This window comes from Mesocricetus auratus, unplaced genomic scaffold (assembly GCF_017639785.1).
Source record: "Mesocricetus auratus isolate SY011 unplaced genomic scaffold, BCM_Maur_2.0 Super-Scaffold_4256, whole genome shotgun sequence".
Classification (NCBI taxonomy): domain Eukaryota; kingdom Metazoa; phylum Chordata; class Mammalia; order Rodentia; family Cricetidae; genus Mesocricetus; species Mesocricetus auratus.
The window spans coordinates 23,536,736-23,559,313 of NW_024429182.1; the positions used below are offsets into that span (position 1 = coordinate 23,536,736).

The 22,578-nt window shown below is 45.6% G+C and overlaps 1 protein-coding gene across 1 annotated transcript; it reads right to left on the minus strand.

The window, feature by feature from the left end:
- Nucleotides 1–16,827: 16,827 nt before the first annotated feature.
- Hhex (hematopoietically expressed homeobox) lies at nucleotides 16,828–22,295 on the minus strand. The gene is made up of 4 exons (XM_005063649.4): nucleotides 21,893–22,295; nucleotides 19,726–19,904; nucleotides 19,493–19,543; nucleotides 16,828–17,826 (listed from the first exon to the last, which is right to left on the minus strand). Exons 1-4 carry the CDS (start codon nucleotides 22,254–22,256, stop codon nucleotides 17,605–17,607), a joined length of 816 nt encoding a protein of 271 aa, XP_005063706.1. The 5' UTR covers nucleotides 22,257–22,295; the 3' UTR covers nucleotides 16,828–17,604.
- Nucleotides 22,296–22,578: the final 283 nt, after the last annotated feature.

Here is a 22,578-nt window from a genome sequence, read left to right on the forward strand (position 1 = left end):
CTCTTTAAAGAATAGTAACATGCTGAGCTGGGGACATAGAGTTTGATCCCCCGTACCACATAAACTGGGCATGGTAGTACACTCCTGAAATCCTAGCACTCAGGAAGTAGAGGCAGGAGAGTCAAGGTCTGTTTCAGCTACATAATGACTTAAAGTCAGCCTGGACTACACGAGCCTCTGTCAAAGCAAAAGCAAAGCAAAACAAAACAAAAACCCTGAAAACCTGTTGACTATATATTTGGCCCCTGTCCCTTGCCATGCTGCTGTGTCACCATCAAGAAAGCCTTCACCAGAGGAGGCCCCTCAGGCTTATACTCTGGAACCCAAAGACAGTGAACATGCTCAGTCAAAATAATGTTGAAAACCAAAACAAGGAAAGACGCGTCTCAATTTCTAAATGTGCTGTAAACAATCTGTGGCTATCTCCCCAGTTTCTGAGTAATTAGCACAGAATAGAAAGATACTTATAAACCCCCACACACTTAACTGAATTCATGTGTTTCAAGTCATACCCCACAAAGCTGTGCTTCCTGGGGACCTTCCCTGAAAGCTGTTGACTTCTCCATCAGGCTGCAGCGAAAGTCCAGGTCTCATGCCCCTCCGCTCCCTCCACCGTGTGTGGCTTAGCTAGCTGCTCTTATACCTACTTGGTCACATTTTTGGATGAGAACGAGGGTAATGTGACAGCAAAAGCACCTGACCGTTGTTTCACACCTTTAATCCCAGCACTTTGGAGGTAGAGGAGAAAGGTTTAAACTTCAAGGTCATCCTGGGCTATATAGGGTGTTCAAAGCCAGCTTCTGCTACATGGCTCAAAACTAACAAACAAAAGAATGCCAGACTGTTTAAGAAAGGTCAGCACTTGAGGACCTGGTGATATGGCTCAGTGCTAGACCACCTGCCTTGCCTAGCATGCAAAAGGCCTCGAGTTTGGTCCCTATCTAGTAGAGGGAGGGAGGGAAGGAGGGAGGGAGGGAGGGGGGAGGGAGAGAGGGAGGGAGAGAGAAAAAGAACGCCCATGCTTTGGGTCCCTGCTGTCACTTGCCTTCTTGTTCAGAGGGAGTGAATTCACAAGTAAGCCAGGTGGCCAGCAGCCTAGGGAAACAGCCACTACCAACCATCCCACTTTCTCCTTTCTCTGAGGACAAAAAGCTCTCTGGGAGCCCATCAAGTCTTCCCACTGACTGGTATTGAGTAGCCACTGGGTCAGGAAGCCAGTTAACAGCTGGAACAGTGTACAACCGCACCCCTGGAAATGCAGGGCACAGAGGGGCAACTGAGGTCCACAGTGGCTTTAATGCTTACGTTTTGGAGAAGAGGTATCAGTATCCATACTTTAGCTTATTTATTCATAAGAAGATTTAGGGTTAAAGAACCACTGAGGGGCTTAGCCTGAGTCAAACAGTGTTGACTAACAAGTCTATTAGTTTCCTGCTCTGCCACCCTTTGAATTACTTTTTTCTCTTGGGACCTCACCCCCCTTCTTTTGAGGAACTAGCCTTCTTTTGCTCCAAATTCATGTAGATCTGCTGATCAGAAATTGCCAGTAAGCACCAGAGCTGGGATCTGAACCCAAGGAATCTGACTCCAGAACTCATTTCCATAGAAATGGCCCAGCCTGCTTCCTGATGCCCAGATGCAGTGTTTCTTGTTTGCACATCATTTGAGGTTTATTGTTCTAAATGGTGAGATGCACAATAGAACTCCTTAGCCGTTTGAATATACAAACATAAAGAAGATGTTAGCTAAGATTTAAGGTTATGAAAAATGAAAGTTCTTATCTCATAATGGGACAAGCTTCATTTTTGTTTTAGGTTCTGTTTTTCAAGAGGATACTACCTAATTGTCCTGGGAATATCAATTATGAATCAAGAAGTATATTATGACTTAATTGTTCATTACACAAAAATGGTAAGGCCCCCTCGTTTGCTACATGCTTTCCCTCTATCTAGAAGGATATTTAACTAAGCAATCAGGGATATTACCTAGCACAGCTGATGCAAGGGCGGCCAAATAAGCCCAGCAATAACACTCCGAAGCCTCAGCAAGGTTGGCTGGGAGTAAGCACACAGCACTTAGCTGCCCCTTTGGATGTGTTTGCAGATACATTTGCAATTTCATGCCCAGTTTTCAATGTTAAGCATTAATCTGAAATGGGCACTGGAACATCAATAAAGTCTACATTTTGTCCCTTTTAATGAAAATGCCAGATATAGATTTAATGCAAAACTAAATATTTGGCTCAATATGTTCTACTCCAGTAAATTAGCTAGTGTTTGTCATCGTTTTTAAACCACCGGGAGTTTAATGCCCCATTTCACATGGTTTTGTTAGGGACAGATAGAAAGCTGATAAACAACCCATTTGTTCAATTACAGTAGCCCCTCGTCACGCCACTGAAGTTCATCCTTGGGGCTCATTTCCTTTACACACTGTCTTGGGAGCTGAAGTGGGTCAACCCCTTTTAATCATTTGACTGAAGCCCAGCCCTGGCAAGGCTGCTTTCTCATATGCCCCAGACAAGTGCTGGCTGGCGGCCCCGGAAATGACTCGGGCAGCCCAAGAGTGAGGGTGTACCAACCAGCCCTGCTGTATGCTCTTCAGACACATCAGCCACTGTGAGCCGGAGGCCAGCCTGGACACATAAGGAGGTCTGGGCAGCTATGCAACTTGGAACATTTACTCCAAAACACAAAATAACAACAACAGCAACAATAATAAAACATTATCCTTATCATGGCCTTGAAAGAGCCGTGTAACTACTCCACATTAGGAAACTGAGGTCCAAAAATGAAGATTTACAGCCCGTGGGTACTTGGATGGGAGAATAGGAGTGTGTAAAATAAAATAAAATAAAATAAAATAAAACATTCTAAAAGTCCAGTGGCAGAGGTGCACAGAGGTTTGGGCCAGTGCCTGGTGTGTAGACAATGCCTGATGAACACTGGCTATTATTTTCCTGAGAAGTTTGTGATTTCACAGCATAGGTAAGAAACTGCCACACTTGATTGCTGACAACTTTTTTGTTTGTTTTTGAGTTAGAGTCTCCTATAGACCCAGCTAGCCTTCAACTCACTTATGTAGCCAAGAATGCCCTCGAATTCCTGATCTTCCTGCCTCCAACTCCCAAGTACAAGCATGTGGCAGCATCCCTGGCTAATTGTCTACATTCTAAAAATTGAAAAAGAAAAGTGGTTTGAGAGATCAATGGAAAGCTAAATATTGTAAATTTAACACAAACATACTTCTTTTTTATTAAGAAAATAAAATCAGATTTTTTTCAAAGGTAAAAAAAGAAAAAGAAATCTGTTTCAACTGAGTAATAGCTGAGCTGACCAAGTTCAAGGACCATTCACTGATGGCCTGTTACATAAGATCATTGGAAGAGAAGCGACTTAAGATAGCCCAGGACCAGATATTGGCAAGCTCTGGACTTAGCACATGGCTGGAGTCCATAGTCCTCAGTTCCAATCCTGTGTACTTAACGGGACAATTCTGTGTGGATATTAGGTAATACAAACCCTGATTTTTCATCTTATCCTCTTGCTTCCACTCCCCAAGTGCTAGAATTACAGGTCTGATTATGCATGCTGGGGACGGGACTCGGGCAAATACTCTACCAGCTGAGCCACACCCTCACCCGTGAATCCTGCTTCCTGAAAACAACTTTTCAAAAAAACTGCATACTCACTGACACAAGTGGTATGTTTTCCAAACCTGCTCAATCAATGTGCACCAAAGATCTGCATGGCTCAGGGAGCCAGCTTGCTAGCTGGTCACTGCTATGGTCAACTAACAAGAACAGCAGATATAAAAGCTGTTTGCCCAGTGCTCAGGAGGCAGAGGCAGGGGGATCTCTGCGAGTTCGAGGTCAGCCTGGTCTACAGAGCAAGTTCCAGGACAGCCTCCAAAGCTACAGAGAAACCTTATCTCAAAAAAAAAAAACAAAATCAAAACAAAACAATAATGATAATAAATAAAAGCTGTTTGAAGAGGTGACAATACCACTGGGGCATGGAAGGATGGTACCTGAAGTCTCACTCTTAAAACCCATAGGACAAACCAGGACCTGGACTTTTAATAAGAGGCATAAGAATAGTTTTCAACCACGAGGCCATGCTAGAAAAAAAAAGCCCTACTGTGTGATAGCAGCATCACCTATAGAGTTGGGGCCCACCCACAGCATCAAAGCCACTTGTAACTACAGAGACAAAAAGAGATCTGGTACCAACTTTAGACAGGTTAGGAGGGAGGGTTGATCATTGGATGTTCTAGAGACTAATAGACATTTTATTTGATATGAAGTTTCATATTTGCATTCCAATCATCTAAGCAGCCTCTCCTAGCCTCTGCTAGCCCCAGCCATTTTTCCCTATCATAAAGCAACTTTATTTCTTCAGAGATGTCTCGTGTTTATATCCAGGGAGAAGTAGAAGGAAACTAAGTGTCCAACACTCCTCCCTGGGCTAGCCCTAAGTCCTCAGCAGCAGCACACAGGCTTCAGTAACTTTACTGGGGACCAAAGATGTTGACATCATGAGGGTCAAAATGTTACCAGCTGAGCAAAGTTCCCTAGAGCTCCATATTTGCAGGGCCATCAGTGGGCATCCAAAGACATCATCTGCATTTCTAAGCTCTGAAAAAAAAGACTTGTACTAAGTTGCTCATGGTGACCTTGAACTCCTTCTGCGGTCCAGACAGACCTCCAGTTTTCTATTCTCTCTTCTCTACCATCTAAGCAGTTGGCATATCAGGCTTGTGCTTCAGGCCTGCACCTTGCAGTCAGAGTACATAAGATAAACCACTGATTACTAAGGTCATTCTGAAGTGCCACCAGCAGTCAAACTTTAGGGTGACCTTGTACTCTAGGAATATTCCCAGGGATTCTGGTATTATCCCAAAGAAATACGTTTTGCTAGAGCAATGCCTTATGACCCAAAAGACTTGGGAGAGTCCCAGGGGAAACAAAATACCATCATTCTAGACCTCCATTTCCCAAACTGTTTTCACAGAAGATTAATTCTAAAAGAAATAACGGGCCCTACATAAGCAAAGGCATCTATAACTAAACAAATCTTTAGGGGCATTGTGTTAGATGAAATTAAATGTACTTCTCTATTCCAATGGAATTCTTGAAGCCCTTTTTGGGGGTGGTTTTCGAGACCCGGTTTCTCTATAGCTTTGGAGGCCATCCTGGGACTCACTGTGTAGACCAGGCTGGCCTCAAACTCACAGAGATCTGCCTGCCTCTAACTCCCTAGTACTGGGATTAAAGGCATGTGCCACCACCAGCCGGCTCTCGAAGACTTTAAGGTGGTAATGTGCCTTATAGCTATCCAAAAGAGAAAATGTGCCAATTTCCTCATGTTTATTTCACCCCCAAATCCTTTATTTCCCAACCCACACTCTCTGGATCTGGTCTTTCTTTAAGCCACAAAATTTTGGAACCCATGAAATGACTCTGAGAAGGCTGACAACCTGGGCTGTTTTTTTCCAGTCTCCCAACCAGCCAGCCTCTTCTACTGAACTGTTTTGTTGATGTGACTAAGTTAACTGATTTCCCAGAACCCATGTGGTAAAAGGTAAGAACCAACTCCTACAAGAAGTCCACTAATCTGTGCACACTGTGAGTTCGAGGCCAAGCTGGTCTACAAAGTGAGTTCCAGGACACCCAAAGCTGCACAGAGAAACCCTGTTTTGAAAAACAAACAAACAAGCAAAAACATAGGGGAAGATATTGACATCGACCTCCAGCCTACACACACACACACACACACACACACACACACACACACACACACACACACACACACACACACTAAAATGTATACACTCATTAAAAACTGGGTTAGAAATACACAGGTTTCCAGGCATCCAGTCTCAAGAGGAAATCCTGTCTGTTTGCAATGCTTTTTTGTAGACCTCTGTCTTAGTTACTTTTCTCTTGGGGGTTGTTTTGTTTTGTTTCTGTCTTGTGGTAGCTCTGGGTGTCCTGGAACTCACTATTTAGGCCAAGCTGACCTCAAACTCATCACAGAGATCCACCTGCCTCTGCCTCCTAGGCGCTGGGACTTAAGGTATGCACCACCACACCCTACTTCTTAGTTACTTCTCTATTCCTTTGATTAAAATACCCCGGCCCAGGCAACTTGTAAAGAAAGCATTCAATTGGGTGGTGGATCTCTGTGATGAGTTCCAGGACAGCTTGGTCTACATAGTGAGTTCAGGACATCCAGACCTGCATAGTGAGACCCTGTCTCAAGAAAACAAAAGTTTCACAAGGTTAGTTTTTAAAATGGAGGGACAAGGGCCTGGAAAAAGGAACTGCTGAGAGCTCAAATCTTGCTTTCTAAGCAGGAAGCACATAGAGCACGTTGAGCCTGGCAGGAGGTTTTTGAAACCTCAGAGCACCTCCATAGTGACACACCTCCTCGAACAAGGCCAAACCTAGTTCTTTCCAAATAGCCACCCACAGGAGACCAGGTATTTAAATGTCAGAGGCCTATGGGGGACATCTTGTTCAAAGTGCCCGTGATAACGATTCTAAGTAGACGTTGCACATGAGACATTCCTCCTCAAGGCAGAACAGCCCTGCAGCATCTGCCAAGGTGCAAAAATGGAGAAGACAAACCTGATTCATCCTCAGGTATGAAGACAAGATAGTGCTTGTTAGCTGGGCGTTGGTGGCTCACGCCTTTAATCCCAGCACTCGGGAGGTGGGGGCAGGCGGATCTCTGTGAGTTCGAGGCCAGCCTGGTCTACAAGAGCTAGTTCCAGGATAGCCTCCAAAGCCACAGAGAAACCCTGTCTCGAAACCCTCCCCCCCCCAAAAAAAAGATAGTGCTTGCCATCCTTTCAGGGAGGTGGAAGTTGTGCCCAGGGATGGACTCGGTTCACCTGCTGTTGGATGAGGAGCTGAAGGTCCTCCACCAATACAAAAGATTGTTCAGTTGAAATGGGAGATGGGGCTGGACCTCTGCCTATACTCTGGATTCAGAATTTTACAGGAGATAGATGTTATACGCCCCTGGGTGTTTGGGTGTCGGGAGGGTTGAAATACTGTAACATCCTCCCTGGACACAAACTTTGTATCTCAATGAAAGGGTCACGTCCAGGTAGAGGAGATTGGCTGCTAGGAAGGATGGGGACATAGCAGGGCAGCCTAGTGGTAGCAGGCTGAGGACTGGAGTCAGAAGGCCTGGCTCCAGGGTGGAAGCTTTAGTGCCCCACATGAAGGATGAGTCCGTGAGCATCTTTTGCCTAGTTCTCATGGGAAGCTGTCTACTAAAGACAGCTGTAGCTGTGACCCCGGCAGTTGTTGGAAACTCAGCAGCTGTGCAAAAGGCACTTTCCCGTCTGAGGTTAAAAAGTGGTCATTTTTACCTAATCTGCTGGTTCATTTTATGTCAGCTTGACACAGGTTAGAGTTATCCTGAGAGGAAGGAACCCCAGTTGAAAAAATGGCTCCCTAATATTGGGCTGTCGGCAATCCTGTAGAGTGTTTTCTTTTTCTTTCTTTTTTTTTAAAGAGTTACTTGTTAATTTAATGTGCACGGTGTTTTGCCTGTATATATTTTGTGTGAGAGTGTCAGATCCCCTGGAACTGGAGTTACAGACAATTAATTGTGAGTGCCATGTGGGTGCTGGGAATTGAACCTGGATCCTCTGGAAGAGAAGTCAGTACTCTTAACTGCTGAGCCATCTCTCCAGCCCCTAGAGTGTTTTCTTAATTAGTGGTTGATAGGGCAGGGCCCAGCTCATTGTGGGTGGTTCCATCCCTGGGCTGAAGGTCCTGGATTCTATAAGAAAGTAGGCTGATAGATACACAAGGGAGGGTCTAGGTCCTGCCCCAAATGATCTGACAGACTTTGATGATTCCCCCATAGGAGGCCTCACCCTCCCTGGGGAGTGGATGGGGGTGGGATGGAGGGTTGGGGGGGGGGGGAAATGGGAGGGCAGGAGGGAGAGGGAACTGGTATTGGTATGTAAAATAAGATTATTTTAAATTTAAATAAAAATCAATTTAAAAAAAAAAGCCACCGGTAGCAAGCCTGTAAACAGCATCCCTCCATGGCCTCAGCTCCTGACTCCAGGTTCCTGTCCTGTTTGAGTTCCTGTCCTGACTTCCTTTGATGATGGACTACAATGTGGAAGTGTAAACCAAATAAACCTTGTCCTCCCAAGTTGCTTTCGGTCATGGTATTTCATCACAGCAATAGCATCCCTGACTGAGATACCTATACACGTCTACTTGCTCATTTTCTGGTAAAACCTCCCTAATTTCTCCTCCAGGAAGCTGAGTATCCCCTGTCAACTCACAGGACACCGGTGGAGATGACCTTCACTCACGCCTTCCACTAGGACTGGGTATGTGGCCTACACCTTGACAGTCATCATAGTTCATCTCAGAGCTACTGATCAGGCCAGGGATGGATGAGCATATACACGGAGGTGGTCCAAATGTCTTTGGAGAAACTTCTGTCTCCTGAAGTTCCTAGACCTGAAAGTGACCATTATGCAGGGAGCCCCCAATCTTTGGAAGAAGGAGGAGCCAGGTGGTGACGATGAAGTATCACTGATTAATACCTAGTTTAAGTCGGTCCAATTCTTTACAGCAGTGAATACACTTAAGATTTTTCTTCCACACCATCTTGTTATTTGACACAATTCTATCTCTATTGTTTCAAAACCACTTTAAGAGAAAATATCTGTCCTTGTTGTATACAGAATTTTGACAATAGATCATTAGATGTAAAATGAGAAGCACAAGCAACAAAATAAAAGTAGATTAATTGGGCCGGTGGCGGCACATGCCTTTAATCTCAACACTCGGGAATCAGAGGCAGACAGGTGGATCTCTGTGAGTTTAAGGCCAACCTGTTCTACAGAGCTAGTTCCAGGCCAGCCAGGGCTACACAAAGAAACCCTGTCTGGAAAAGCCTAAATAAATAAATAAATGTTTGCTCGTGTGTATCCATAGCATCACTGTTCATAATTGCTAACAGCAAGAAACAACTAAAAGTTCTATCAATTCAGAAATGGATAAGCAAAGCTTATGTACTACCAGGATGGAGTATTACCAAGCCATCAAAAGTAGTGAAGTACTTACTATTTGCTTAGATGCTACAATGTGAACAATCTCTTGAAAGGCCAGAGCAAGTAGGAGTGGGGGCAGGCAGATTGTCAGGGGCTGAAGGGAACACAGAATGGAAAGTGACTGCTTAGTAGGGTTTATTTTGCAGCTGTGATTACATGCACAGGGTCTCTACAAGTAGAGCCCCTAAACATCCTGCCATGGATGCCTGCCTCCACTGAAGCTTATTACCAGTTAGTTATTGATGGGCAAGGAAGAGACTGTCTTTCTTACTAGTGTAGTCACTAGTAAAGTGCCCATGCTTTTTATGAATAATCCCTCACCCATGCTTCTGTAAATAAACCAAATGAAACTCTTTGGTAGCTTGGGGGGGGTGGAGGAGTCATGAAGGTAGAAGACGCCAGCTAAGCAAAGGAAGGGGATCATAGGAGTGAGAGGGGACCAAGAGTGGATAATGGGGATTCCATATGATCAAATTCATTATGTGCATGTATGTCAGCATGAAACAACTATTATGTATAATTAATACTCACTAATAAAACATTAAATAGAAATTAGTCTCATTAGAAAATGTGAAATGCTATTTATGGATTTTGTGGTACGGTTTTTATACTTAGATAAACTATCTCAAGTATTGTGAGGGATGGGCTGTAATTTGGTGACAGACATCTTGCCTAGCATGCATGAGGTTCTGGGTTCAGTCCCCAGGAGCACATAAACCCAGGGTGGTGTTGGCACATGTATAGCTCCAGTACGGGGAGGTAAAAGGAAGAAAATCATCCTGAGCTAACAGCCTAGACTTTGACCTTGACCAAAAGCAGATAAAAACATCTAACAGACTGGAGAGGTGACTCAGAGGTTAAGAGTCCTGGGTGCTCTTCCGGAGGACCTGGGTTCAATTCCCAGCACCCACAGGGAAGCTCACAACTGTCTGTAACTCCAGTTCCAGGGACCTGATATTATACCTTCACACCAATGCACACAAAATAAAATTAAAATAAATTATGTTTTTAAAAATTTACTTATTCGAAAATATATATAACTTTTTTTTTTTCGAGACAGGGTTTCTCTGTAGCTTTGGAGGCTGTCCTGGAACTCACTTGAAAATATATATAACTTGTAAACGTGGTACTTACAAATAAAATGCTATGCAGACAAAAAAGTATTTCAGTACCTTGCATTCAGACAGGATGGTTAACAATGAATAATACATACTGAGAATTGGAGGCTTAAATTCCCTGGTCACTGTTAGCACTATGTATTTAATGCCTGATATAACAACTAAACAGCAGGCAGCTGCTTCTGGCAAAGGGTGTTCCAGTGAGTTGAAAGACCTTAATGAGATCAAGTAATTGCTTGGTGAAGCTAACAATTTTACCTTCATTTCACTAACCACCACCATGCGGCATCATAGCTGCCTCATTCCCTCCACCTACCTAACATCAAATCATTATGGGAGGCAGGTGTCTAAGAGACCACTTCCTCTGGACAGCTGAACTCGGGAGACATTTTTTAAACATTAACTGAATTAGCCTGGTCTAATTTACAATTAATGGAAAGTGTGTCATAATGTGGATTTCCACTCGAAGCAAAGAAAAACGGAAACTTGACACAAACACGCTTTCTGTTCCCTGTAATTAGTGAAATACTTTCAGAAATTGTTGAAAAACATTTGTGTTTCCTGCTTCCACTTGCTAAATGGTGATGCTGGTGAGACAGTAGTAACAAGCCACCCTAGATGGTGTCTTTCCTTTTTTAAGTAAACTGACATATTTTCAATAAAACTCTTGATTGAAATCGAGAAGCATGAATTGGTCCTTGAATGAAATGGCCAAGTTGAAAGGAAAGACAGCCAATAAAAACCACGGAGGCACTTCCTCTTAAAACGTGTGCTGTAAAAATGGGGAAGGCTCTTTGGATGCTTACTTAGGCTTCTACAGACTTCTGTGTCCTCTCCCCACCATTCAAAAGCCTGGGACTCTGTCTAGCTTTAGGGCACGGGAGTAACTGCTGTGTTCCTGGAGCCACCTAGAAGTGTGTTTCCTGTGGCCAGAGAATGGGAAATGGAATGATGATGCCGGCCTTGGGTAGGGAGAAAAAGCCTCTCTTATCTTTTGAGGAAGACGCGTAGCTTTCACTTTCATTCTCTTGTATAATGTTTATTAAAAGCTCACTACATGCCAAATACAGTGCTAGATGCTGGTGACTAGAAGGAAGCCTCTGTACTGTAATGTTGAGAGTTCTCTGCAAAGCATGTCATCGATGGACGACACCAAAGAAATATACTGAGCAGTTTGGAACATGGAAGAGCATGGACCAGGGGCAGACAAGTTTTGAATGCTCTGAAAGATATAGCACGTGTATCAGTGGAGTTTCACACAGCTGTAAAGGAAGATTAAAAACAACACTAATTTGCAAGAAGATGGATACAACTGGAAATCGTTATATTAATGCGCCAGACTCAGAAAAATATCCAAAAAACGTTTTTTTTCTCATGTACAAAGAACCCAGACCTGAAAGCATGCAGTACTAGAGCTAGAGAGGGAGAGGTAGGTGGATCTCTGTGAGTTCAAGGTCAGATTGATCTAACACAGAGTTCCAGAACAGTCAGGGCTATAATAAATAGAGAGACCCTGTTTCGGAGGGGAGGACGAGTGTGTGGCGGGGAACCAACTGGTGAGTAGTACAGAGAGAGGAAGGGATCCTAAAGGAGGAGAGAATAGAGAGAAGAAAGGCTGTAAATGCGGTAAGAAGTAACCCAAGGGAGGAAGGGAGCTGGCCAGGAGGGTTCCCAACGGAGCAGAATGGGGAAGACAATGCACAACAAAGAGCACACGACAACGACACACACGTATGTGAAGATCCCGTGATAAAACCTGCGACTTTGTATACTAACTTAAAACACTCATTCTAAAAAGTTTAAAGCAAGATCACGTATTTTATTATGGTCATTTCTCCCAGAAAACAAGGAAATGGTGTTCCTTTTGGTTTAGTTACCAGGCAGAATAATGTGCTACACCCACAAAAATTCCCTATCCCTATTTTTTTAAATCTAGACTTACATTAAGACAGATGAGTTTTAGAACCGAACAACACAAATCCCACTCCACTACAGCTGTCTTATTAATAGAGCCTTACCAGCACCTGGTTCATACCTGTAACCCCAGCAGGTGACAGGTGAAGGAGTTCAAGGTCATCCCAGGCTGCATGTAATCAAGTCTCCAAAAAAGAAAAAAAAAAAGATTAAATGAGATTTCCACTGCAGCAATGACTGAGGACATGAGACCTGTAGATTTCCACTGTTGCAATGACTGAGGACGTGAGACCTGTAGATTCACTTTCTGTGACCGTTTCTTTACATGGAAAACAATGAAGCTGATAACAGAAACAACCTCATAGTGTTGCCATGAGGATAGAAACAAAGACATTACATGATACTGTTACGGCTGTTAGTGGCGAGTGCCTTTCTTGCCAGCACTTGGGAGACAGAGGAGACTCTGTGAGTTTGAGGTCAGCCTGATCTACAGAGCGAGTTCTAGGACAGCCAGGGCTACACACTGAGGCTCTGTCAATAATAACAATAACAATGCTAATAATAATAATCCCTACAGCATACCTAATGCTGTTGATCCCACAGTTTTCCAGTACTTACTATATTCCGGGGTAGAAAGTACAGCCCTGAATAAAACAGATAAAAATTCTAACTCTCAGTTACTATCTCCTGAAGGGACAGAAGAAATAACTCAGGAAAAAATACCAGGCATGGGGACTCCTGCTTGTAATCCCAACATAGGGGATTAGGAGTTGAAACCTAGCCTCATCTATGCAGCCTGCCTCTGCCTCCCAAGTGTTGGGATTAGAGGCGTGCACCACCACCCCGCCAGACTTGAATTCTTCTTGGTCAAGTCTCTTTATGGGCCAGCATCCCATTTCCTTTTATCAAATAGGAGCCCTGGCTGACTCTGCCCTCATCCTCTCCTAGGCCCCCATCTATGTGCCCCAGGGGTGCCAGGTGCCCAGACCCTATGGGTTCTGCTACTGTTGATGTTCTGGTGAAGTCCTGGTACTGCTTATCTTGATTCCTCACACAGTTCAAGTCCCGTAGCCACAGGGTTAGAAGCATAACACTCCTACAAACTTCAAGAAAACATTGTCCCTTACACTGACATCTGAAGAGTTAAGAGTATTCATTTTCTGTCCTTAATGGTTAAATAAACTAAGTGAGTATAAGGCTTCATTGGTGCGGGAGGATGAATAAGGCAAAAAAGGAAGTGTGGGGAAGATGAGGTCATGATTAAGCTATAAAATATATAAAATATATAGGTTGAGACAGGCTCAGCAGAGCTGTCTCCCTACAAGTATTTTTGAATACTGGGAGGACACTCTCTGCTGTTAACTCTTCTGTGCCTGCTCATCTGCATGTCTTAAGGGTTTGTTTTTTAATTGTTGCAGTCGTTTTTTGTAATGACAATCTCCCTTTTCAAATTAAAAGCGATCCTAAAGAAGGATTGGAAAATAACACCTTGACTAAACTTTCTCTGATGGAAAGCAGCCCCCACTGGTTTTTAATCTGGAAAAATCACCCTAAATTATCAATGACCTCCTCCTCCTCCTAGAAAAAAGAACGATGAGTTGTGCAGGAGAACCACCCGCAGCTTCGAAAAGCTCGCGGTGGCTGCCGGATGCTCCAAAGTCATGATCCTCCGCAGACAGGAAATGCCAGCTCCAAGTTCTCCTTCCTACTGCGTCTCGGTCTGAAGAGATTTGTGTGTGTCCAACTGCTGAAGACTCCGCCTAGACTCCTGGGACTTGCCGGCCATGGCATTCACCTGGCTCCAGGTAGAATGCCTCCTTCCAAGAGTGGCATCTAAAGGACTAGAAGCTCGAATTCACGTCCCCAGGCATCAAGGGAGGGGACTCCTGCCTGCCTGCCTCCATGCTGGTTACTAAGCCATCTCTGAAGCCTGCTCCGTGGACCTTGAAGTTCTGATAAGGAATCTGCCAAGTGCTTAGATTAACAATACCAAAACAAACAAACAAATCTCAAGGAACAAACTTATACTGTGCACTTACAGGTCCACCTGGGGTATCAAAAAAAACCCAATGGATGAAAAGTGATTGTTAGTAGAGTGTAAATATTTTGACCACAAGATAACAAGCTCCTATTCATATGATGGCTGGTGTCCCACATTCTCTCTGGTGTTTTATATGTAAAACCTCCCATCATGCCGGGCGTTGTTGGCGCACGCCTTTAATCCCAGCACTCGGGAGGCAGAGGCAGGCGGATCTCTGTGAGTTCGAGGCCAGCCTGGTCTACAGAGTGAGTTCCAGGACAGCTTCCAAAGCCACAGAGAAACCCTGTCTCGAAAAACCAAAACCAAAAAAAAAAAAAAAAAAAAAAAAAAAAAACCTCCCATCATTCACAGAGCCATTGGATCACAAATTACTGGATTTTAAGGAGAAATCATTTCCACAAGGCAGTATAGCCACAGTGGAAGATCTGATGTTGTTTTCTTGAATCCTTGTCCTGTCCACATTTTAACCAAGCTGAATATTCACAGTGATAAAACCACAAACGAAAGAGCTTGTCAGAAATGTTGAAAGAGAACAGGTACTTTCACTATCAGCGATTGTTTCCGCTTTTCCCACAAGATGTCTTATCAGCTTTTGCCCTGAGAAAAACCATAAAAAGAAAAAAAAAGAAACCTTATGCAATAGTTCTCTAAATAAAATAGTACGCAACAGGCTAGTCATCCTTAAAAGTGATGTTGTGTAAAGAGTCAAAGTACATCATCCAGCAAAATCAATACCCTATTAAGTTAGGCAGGATTCTGGATATCAAAGAGCAATGAACTGAATAACTTAAAGTATAAGTACACGACCCAGGGGATTAATCACACACTGTCACGGTGAAATTAGGACAATTCTTCCAATCATTAACGTTTTGCTTACAGAAATGTGCTTTTCTGTTTGTCTTTCTGCTAAATGATAACCGTTTTTCAAGTTGAATCTCCTGATAAAGAGTTAAAAAACAAGACAGGAGCTGTGCCATAAAGGTCATCCATGCCGCTTCAACATGAAATAGCCAAAGGGCAAACAAATGAAAAATGTCTGGATTGTAGGAAGAGTTTGTAAATATCCATTGGCAGTCTGTAACAGAGCGCTTTACAAAAAGTTAATGCTAACCTGTGTCCTGAGAATGCTGTAGCTCCTCCAACCACCACTCAGTTCTTAAGGACATGTTTAGAGTGAGAACGTCAACAGCTTGAAGGGAACCTGGGCTAGCTTCCAATTGGAAAACAGCATGCTTTCAGCGAATTGCCCACTTTAAAACAAGATTTCACCCCTTAGCTTTGCTAGTGTCAATCAATACAGAAGCCGCTGTCCCTCTGCCTAATGGTCATGATACAGTTCCTCCGGAGAGCAAACATTACCCAGAGGTTATCTCCAGCAGCCATGAAACACAGGGGTTTCGGGATCATATTAATTCCATACGAATGTCTCATTCTCCAGAACTTGCATCAAACAGTTCCACTTTCAGACCAGACTGACTGTGGCCTTTGAAACTTGGATGTAACCTGTTAGGCAGGTCTGGAGCTTGGAGCCTGCAGCTGATTGGGAACAAAACTTCCTCTGGAAGGTTCCTTTGGGCTCTGACAATAAGGAGATGAGGGACATGAACTGAGATGGGCAGGGAGACCCAGAGTGGGTTGTGTAGCTCAATTGGGCCATTCTCTCAGAGTTCCCAGACCAAGAACTAAAATTCCAACATAGACCTTTAACTTCCCAGCCTACCCATGCCCTCCCTCTGCCTAAGGACAAGAGTTCAGTATTTTCCAGAAACCTAATTCACCTGCAATTCCATGGCCCTTCTTGGACTCTAATGAGGCAGGGTGAGGACCGGTCTTTACCTGGCTGTCCACACACGGGGAGCAACAGCTTTTCTTGTACAGATTCTGCCACAGGCTCTTTACTGAAGACTCCATGGAGGCTAACTTGGGCCTCTCCTTAACAGGTCCCTGGGGAGGGCTGTCAGACCTGGGCTCTCTGACAGGAAGCTGGATGCAAGTTGACCACATCTACCCGCTCGGCACTCTTCCCACAATTACCCATCATCCAGGACCCTACCCCTTTTCCTCAGCCATCACATTCCCGACACTCCTGATGCTTCTGCTTGCTGTCGCAGCCCAGCACCCACAGGAGTTACCTAAGGGAAACGCTGAGTGCAGGGAGGCAGAGTGCTGCGTCCACGGGGTCTCTCACACCTGCCAGCCCCTCACTCTCAGATTCTCTCTAGGCCTACAGGCTTTATCGTTCCCAGATCTTCTAAATCTCCTGCTCCTCCAAACCCTGCCTCATCCTGCACAGAGCACAGCAGTTGGTCTACCACCAGGGTGAGGGTGACTGTTGACTCATGCTGGTCAAGGACAGTGGCCTCACACCCCAATCGATGGTGCTCCAACCGGCCCTGCTTGGTCCCCTGGTCTGAAACACACACACACACACACACACACACACCCTGCCCTGGCTAACACCCCTAGGAAAACTCGAATTCACACTCCAGGAGATGGGCACCCCACCACCCATGGGCCCCAGCCCCCCCACCCCCAGACCTGTGCCAAGCACGCACTCGAGCACACACACACACTCCAAAGCAATTCAAGTGGTGTGTTTAGGGTTTGTTTTTGTGTTTTTTTTTTTTTAAGCAAAGAATGAGAATTCCAACAGGGTAATGCAAGTTAACTCAAATAAATTTTTTTTTAAAAATTAAAGATCATTTTGGCAGGGTTTTTACAGTGAATAATTCTATATACATGCTATAGACATTGCTTCTATAAAACACACTATCTACAATCACTTACATTTAATTGCCCTGCTGTTTCTAGTTCACGTGGGATTACCTTCAGTCACAAATGAGCCAGTTTCCCTGCCTGTAGGAACTGGGCCATCCCTTAAGAGAGGCACCGGCAGAGGAAAACAAGATGTTGAGAACCTTATCAGCTATCTTGCTTATAAGAACGCACGCCTGGAGCCAAGTGCTCCCGAATGGTTTAGGAGTTAAGGCAATGTGAGCCGTCATGTAAAAGTCGAGTGTGCCCTCTGAAAGTGCTCCAAGGAGCCGCAAACAGGGGCCCCTTTTCTAAGTGTACCTCTTGAGGGTATAGCCACAGATTTAGGAAAAGTCACTCAGGAACAGCCTACTAAAACCTTTAAAGTTATAATTTAAGTTTTAAACAAAAGTTCAATTACTTCTCATAAATAGAAATCATTCACTTTTTTTAAATGGGGATACATTTAGTCACTTTATCAAAACAACTTAAAGCTGGTATGTACACCATCTGTTAAGTCAAAATCAAGTTTCGATGCGTATTTGTTAATTAGCCAGCACACCAAATAGTCTCAGAGCACTAGAAGAACGATACTCTTTTTCTCTCCCATAGTTTTCCAGTTTATCTGTAGCAGAACATTTGAAAGTCCGGTCGGTCTGAACACATCTCCACCGGTGACCATCATCCAGCGTTAAAGTAGCCTTTGTCACCCTCGATGTCCACTTCCTGGTCAGAATCCTCTGAAATCTCGGAATCGGGGTCTTCCTGTGAGGCTGGGGAGGGTGAACACTGAGAACTATCCAAAGAGGCACCTTTATTCTGTTCACTGGGTGAGTGTTGGCCCTGGTCACAAGAAGTGTCCAAATTGTCCAACTCATCCTTTTTATTGCTTTGAGGGTTCTCCTGAATGAGGAGGGAATGAAAATACAGACGGTGAGATCAGACATAAAAACCAAAATGGGTTTTTTCCCAGCCTTTAGCATGCTTACAAATTAGCTGATAAACAGTCTTTATCTAAAATCTCTTTCCTAAGAAGATACACTTGTGATTCCTTTCCCCATTGGAAAGAAGGGGGCAAAGTCACATCGGAGAGAGATTAGACATGACATAGACCCATGATCTCAGTCAAGATCTTCAATTTACGAGGGAAAAAAACTCAGTTGATCCAGACTGCACAGTCCTCGTTCTTTAAATACTGCCCCAAACAGGGTTTCCTAGCATTTTAAAATGAACAAATGTTAATGGCTGTTTTGTTATACAAAGGTCCACCCACAAGAAAAGAAAAAAGGAAAAAAAATATACTGTGAAATTATAGACTGAATCCAAAAGGAAAACCATTTGTACCAAGGTACAAAATCATGGCAAAGAAAAATCACAGACCCAAATAATATTGTTGAAAAGATTGTAATGCGCTTAAAATCTCGGAAAATTTTTCTGGGGAAAAATATTTCCCATATTTCATAGAAAGCACTGTTTTAAAAGTCCTTGGGAAAATGTCTGTAAGCCTTTGAATAAGAACCGAGTCCAGTCAGTGAGTGTTTAAGCCTGTGGGTGTCTAGTGTAGATGTAAACATTATATAGAAACATTGTAATTTTCATCAAATGACCAAATTTGCAAAAGCTGTGCAAGGTTAGTGATAAAAGGGAATCCTCAAATACTTAGGAATAATAAAACTATGGGAAATCTTTTGTTGTTTCAAAATGTTCTTTGGGGGCAGCATCTTTTTTTAATATCAAGTGCAACCAATACAATTTAAAAATCTATATTAAATTTCCCCACTTAGCAAACTGTTTCAAGCAGTTGTCTTAGTTATTTAAGGCACTGCCAGGTGAGCCATTCATTCAGTGGTTGTTAGATAACTCTGGAAACATCCAGTCTGGGACCTCAGAAATAAATCCTTAGCTCTAAGTCAGCAGGGTTGCTCTGGAAGATGAGTTAACCTTTACATACATATATACATATCTCATGTTTCTTAACAAAGTTACTGAAAGACTTCTTAGGAAGTGTAAGCTACTTACCAAATAGGCATGGTGATTTATTTATATGTTTTACATTCATTTTAAGAGCTAGCAAAAGATGGACAATAATTTTTCAACTCTTTGATATTTAATTCTTCCTTTTTAAAAAGTGCAAATAAGACTTAAAGGTGTTTGTGTCTTTATATTTACCCTTGAGTCCTGCCTGGTTTTATTATGGCTGTGTCAATAAAAGAAACAATTTTCTCCCAAAGATAACTACTTAAGTAATTTACTGTCAATTACTTTATCTTTCCTGCGTTAATGAGATAAACAACATATGGGGTTTATAAAACAATTAGCCAGGCGGTTTACTGGCTAGCGTGTGAAACCCTAGCATAATTGATATAGGAACTGCATTAGGTGCTTTTAGCATTAGTGCCACCTGAGCAACTCATCCTGAATTTCAGCAGGACTATTTGCCCTTTTAATCAAGGTGAAGAGGTTAAACAGTCTCTTCAAATGACTTTTGCATACAACCCATAACAGGTCTCCGCATTTAGATAGCGTGATACAAACATCTATTTCCATAGAAACAGAGCCATGTCAATACCTGTTTCAGTCTTCTCCATTTAGCTCGTCGGTTCTGAAACCAGGTTTTGACCTACAGGAAAGAAAGTAAGTTTATAGAAAGTCCCAAATCCGGAGGAACCTGGGGAGGAAGGGAGAAGGGACTGGCTGGTGCTACGGTGAGGAGCCGTCCTGCAGTCGGGGAGGGGCGGAACATGCCCAGGGTGCCGGTGGTTTCTAAAAGCCCGCTGGGGCCGAGGGACCCAGTGAGCTGACCTGTCTCTCGCTGAGTTGCAGCATCTTGGCCAGACGCTTCCTCTCGGGTGGGGAGAGGTATTTCTGAGTCTCGAACTTCTTCTCCAGTTCGATGGTCTGGTCGTTGGAGAACCGCACCTGACCGCCTTTCCTTTTGTGCAGCGGCCGCTGAAGGAAAGGGCTCCAGAGCAGGGGCTTGCCTGTGGGCCAGAAGAAAGGCGGTCACTGCTGCCCTAGAGCCCCTGGGCAGTCCCAGACCTACCTGACCAAAGAGCAGACATGCTCCCATCACATACATTCTCGGGTATACGGGTGGATTCAACAGTCCCTACCAAAGCACACAAAGTCAGCTCAACTGCTTAGCACGCAGACCACCTCTGGACACGCAAGACACGCACTAGCTGCCCATCCCACCTGTGGCTAATGCAAAGACATCTCCTCAACCCCCAAAGGACCCCTGCCGGGCTTAAAACATCTTCTTTAACTGACCGGCTCTTGTATGTACACAACTTTTTTTTTTTTTTGCAAAGGATTGAGTGTGCGCACGTAGGGGAGGAGCAGGGTTGGTACACTTCCCAAGACCTGGTTACACAGAAGCGCTCGCAGGGCGCTTGTGTTAGGCCTCGAGTGGGGCCTCCAATCGTGGCTGGAGCACACCTCGGCCTCCTCTGATTTCACACTCGGCCTGCGGGGGCGGCCAGTTAAAGCCACCCCGTGGGCTATGGCAACATTTCCGTCAATGTGTTTCCTGTTGGTCTGTCTCAAAAAAAAAAAAAAAAAAAAAAAGCTTCCTTCTGCTCAGGCCCAGCAGAAACCCAAGGAAACCAGGGCGCTCTCCGTGAAAACGTTTGCCCCAGGACCGTTCCTGCCCCACAGGGGAATCAGAGTGGGGGACAGCCACACACCCTGCAGGCTGAAATTTAAAAATACAAATATTGATAACCTTTTAGATACAAAATTGTTAACACCCACACCCCAAATCCCGGTAGCAGTGAGAACAGGAGCCGCCGGAGGCTGCGTCCTAAAACGCTGACATTAAAATACTAATTCATTAAAATATTAATTGTCTCCAAGGTCCCCAGTGAAACTTCGAAAGTGTTGACTTTAAAATTCGGTGAGCCCACCTCCTTATTCCCTCTAGGGAATCAGACCGCACGGACGATGAGGGACTCGGGCCCCGAACCCAGTCACCGTTGCTTATTTATTTCTTAGGAACATTGTGGGGACAAGCCCGAAAATTCTCATGCAGTCACTGTGTCTGCGTCGCCCTTCCTAACTGTTAGGGGTCTGCACCTTCCTACTCCAAAGCTGTGGCGGTGCGTCGGTATGTCCGCCCCTCTGTCAACAGGCCTACACCTAAACATTTTGAAAGCTGGAATTGTTTTTTCGAGATTTTGCTTGCGTCAGGCTTCAGTCTGGTGCAAAACAGCCTCCAAAGGGGGTGAGGGGAGGAGGCAGAGAGGAAGCAACTGGTTATTTTAGCTGCCATAAAGTCACATCCCACACAGAGGAAATGAACAATATCAGAAAAACGGATCCTGGCTATCAGACGTCGAGTGTTTCCTGAATTTGTCTGTATTGAGGATGTCGATAAAATAATCAGCAGCGTGCACTACTCCGGGGGAAGGGTCTGCTTCATGCAGCCAGGAAAACACTTAACAGCTTCAGAAACCAGATTTTCTCCTATCGAGAGCTCAAGATTTCCTGTATGAACGGAAAGGGTCAGGCTCCTTCACTGCACAAGCTTGTTGAACCAAGCCCAGCCCAGGAACCGCCCGGCCCGGCAGCTATCCCTGCGCTGCAGGGGCCAGGCTCGGGACGCCCCGACGTCCTCTTCCCGGAGTAGCCCGCTAAGGGGGCCCCACCCGGGTCGACACGCGTGGCCAGGGCTGCCCTCCATTACCACCCTGGGTGCCCCAGACACTCTCCCGACTACGCTCGCCCTGATGTCTGCAAGGTGCAACGAAAGCAATCAGAGTGGCCGAGCGTCCCAGCTCCGGCAGCGCGTCCCCGGGGCCCGCGCCTCCTGTGCCCGCGCGTACCCGCGAGTCGCTAGCTCAGTGCTTTCGCCGCAACTTTCTCCCGAGTCTCCCGTCCACCCCCGCCGCCTCCCGCGCGCTGCCACCCGCCGAGTGCGCCTTCCTCACGGACGCCCGCTCTCGGGCCCCGCCGACCCCGGCCGCCTTACCCAGGGGGTCGTGGCGGAGCAGGGCGTGCGTGTAGTCGTTCATCGTCCGCGGGAAGGGGTACAGAGGACTTCCGAAGCCACCGGGGCCGTAGGCGGCGGCCAGCGCGGCGGCGGGGTGGTGCGAGAAGGCTGGGTGGACCGGCGTGGGCTCGTACACCGGGGTCCGGTAGGAGGACACGAGGCTGGTGAAGGAGGAGTTGGGGGATGGCAGCGTGGGGGTGGGCGTGGGCGCGGCGGGTCCGCGACCCAGGATGTCCTCGATGTAGAAGGGCGTCGGGTGCGCGGGCTGCAGCAGCGGCGTGGGCGCGTACAGCGGTACCCCTACGGCGGGCGCAGCCGCGGGCCCCGGGTGCGGGAACTGCATGGCTGCGCCGCAGCCCCTCGGAGAGAGCTGCCGGTCCGCGCCACCGCGCTACATTTATTTGCGCTCCGCGCTCCCGGCGATAGGCTCGGGCAGCCACGGGGTGGGGCCCCGCTCGGGTCCCTTCCTGCCGCCAGGCCCTGCGGCCAATGGCGCGGGCCGCGGACTCGCCTCCGCCCCTGCCCCGACCCGCCCCCGCCGGCCCTGCTCCCGCCCCCGAGACGCTCCGGCTGCGGAGCTCCAGGGACCCTGCTCCGGGGTGTCCCGCCGCCGCTGACGCTCCAGGCACTGAGAGTCCTACTGAGACCGTCGAAGAGGTGAGCAC

What these genes read in the sequence shown, in the direction of transcription:
- Hhex (XM_005063649.4), bottom strand. Translation starts at nt 22,256, where the DNA reads ATGCAGTTCCCGCACCCGGGGCCCGCGGCTGCGCCCGCCGTAGGGGTA. An exon ending in GCTCCGCCACGACCCCCTGG is followed by an intron (nt 19,905 to 21,892) that starts GTAAGGCGGCCG and finishes TCTGGCCCACAG; the next exon opens with GCAAGCCCCTGCTCTGGAGC. An exon ending in AATGGAGAAGACTGAAACAG is followed by an intron (nt 17,827 to 19,492) that starts GTATTGACATGG and finishes CTCCTCATTCAG; the next exon opens with GAGAACCCTCAAAGCAATAA.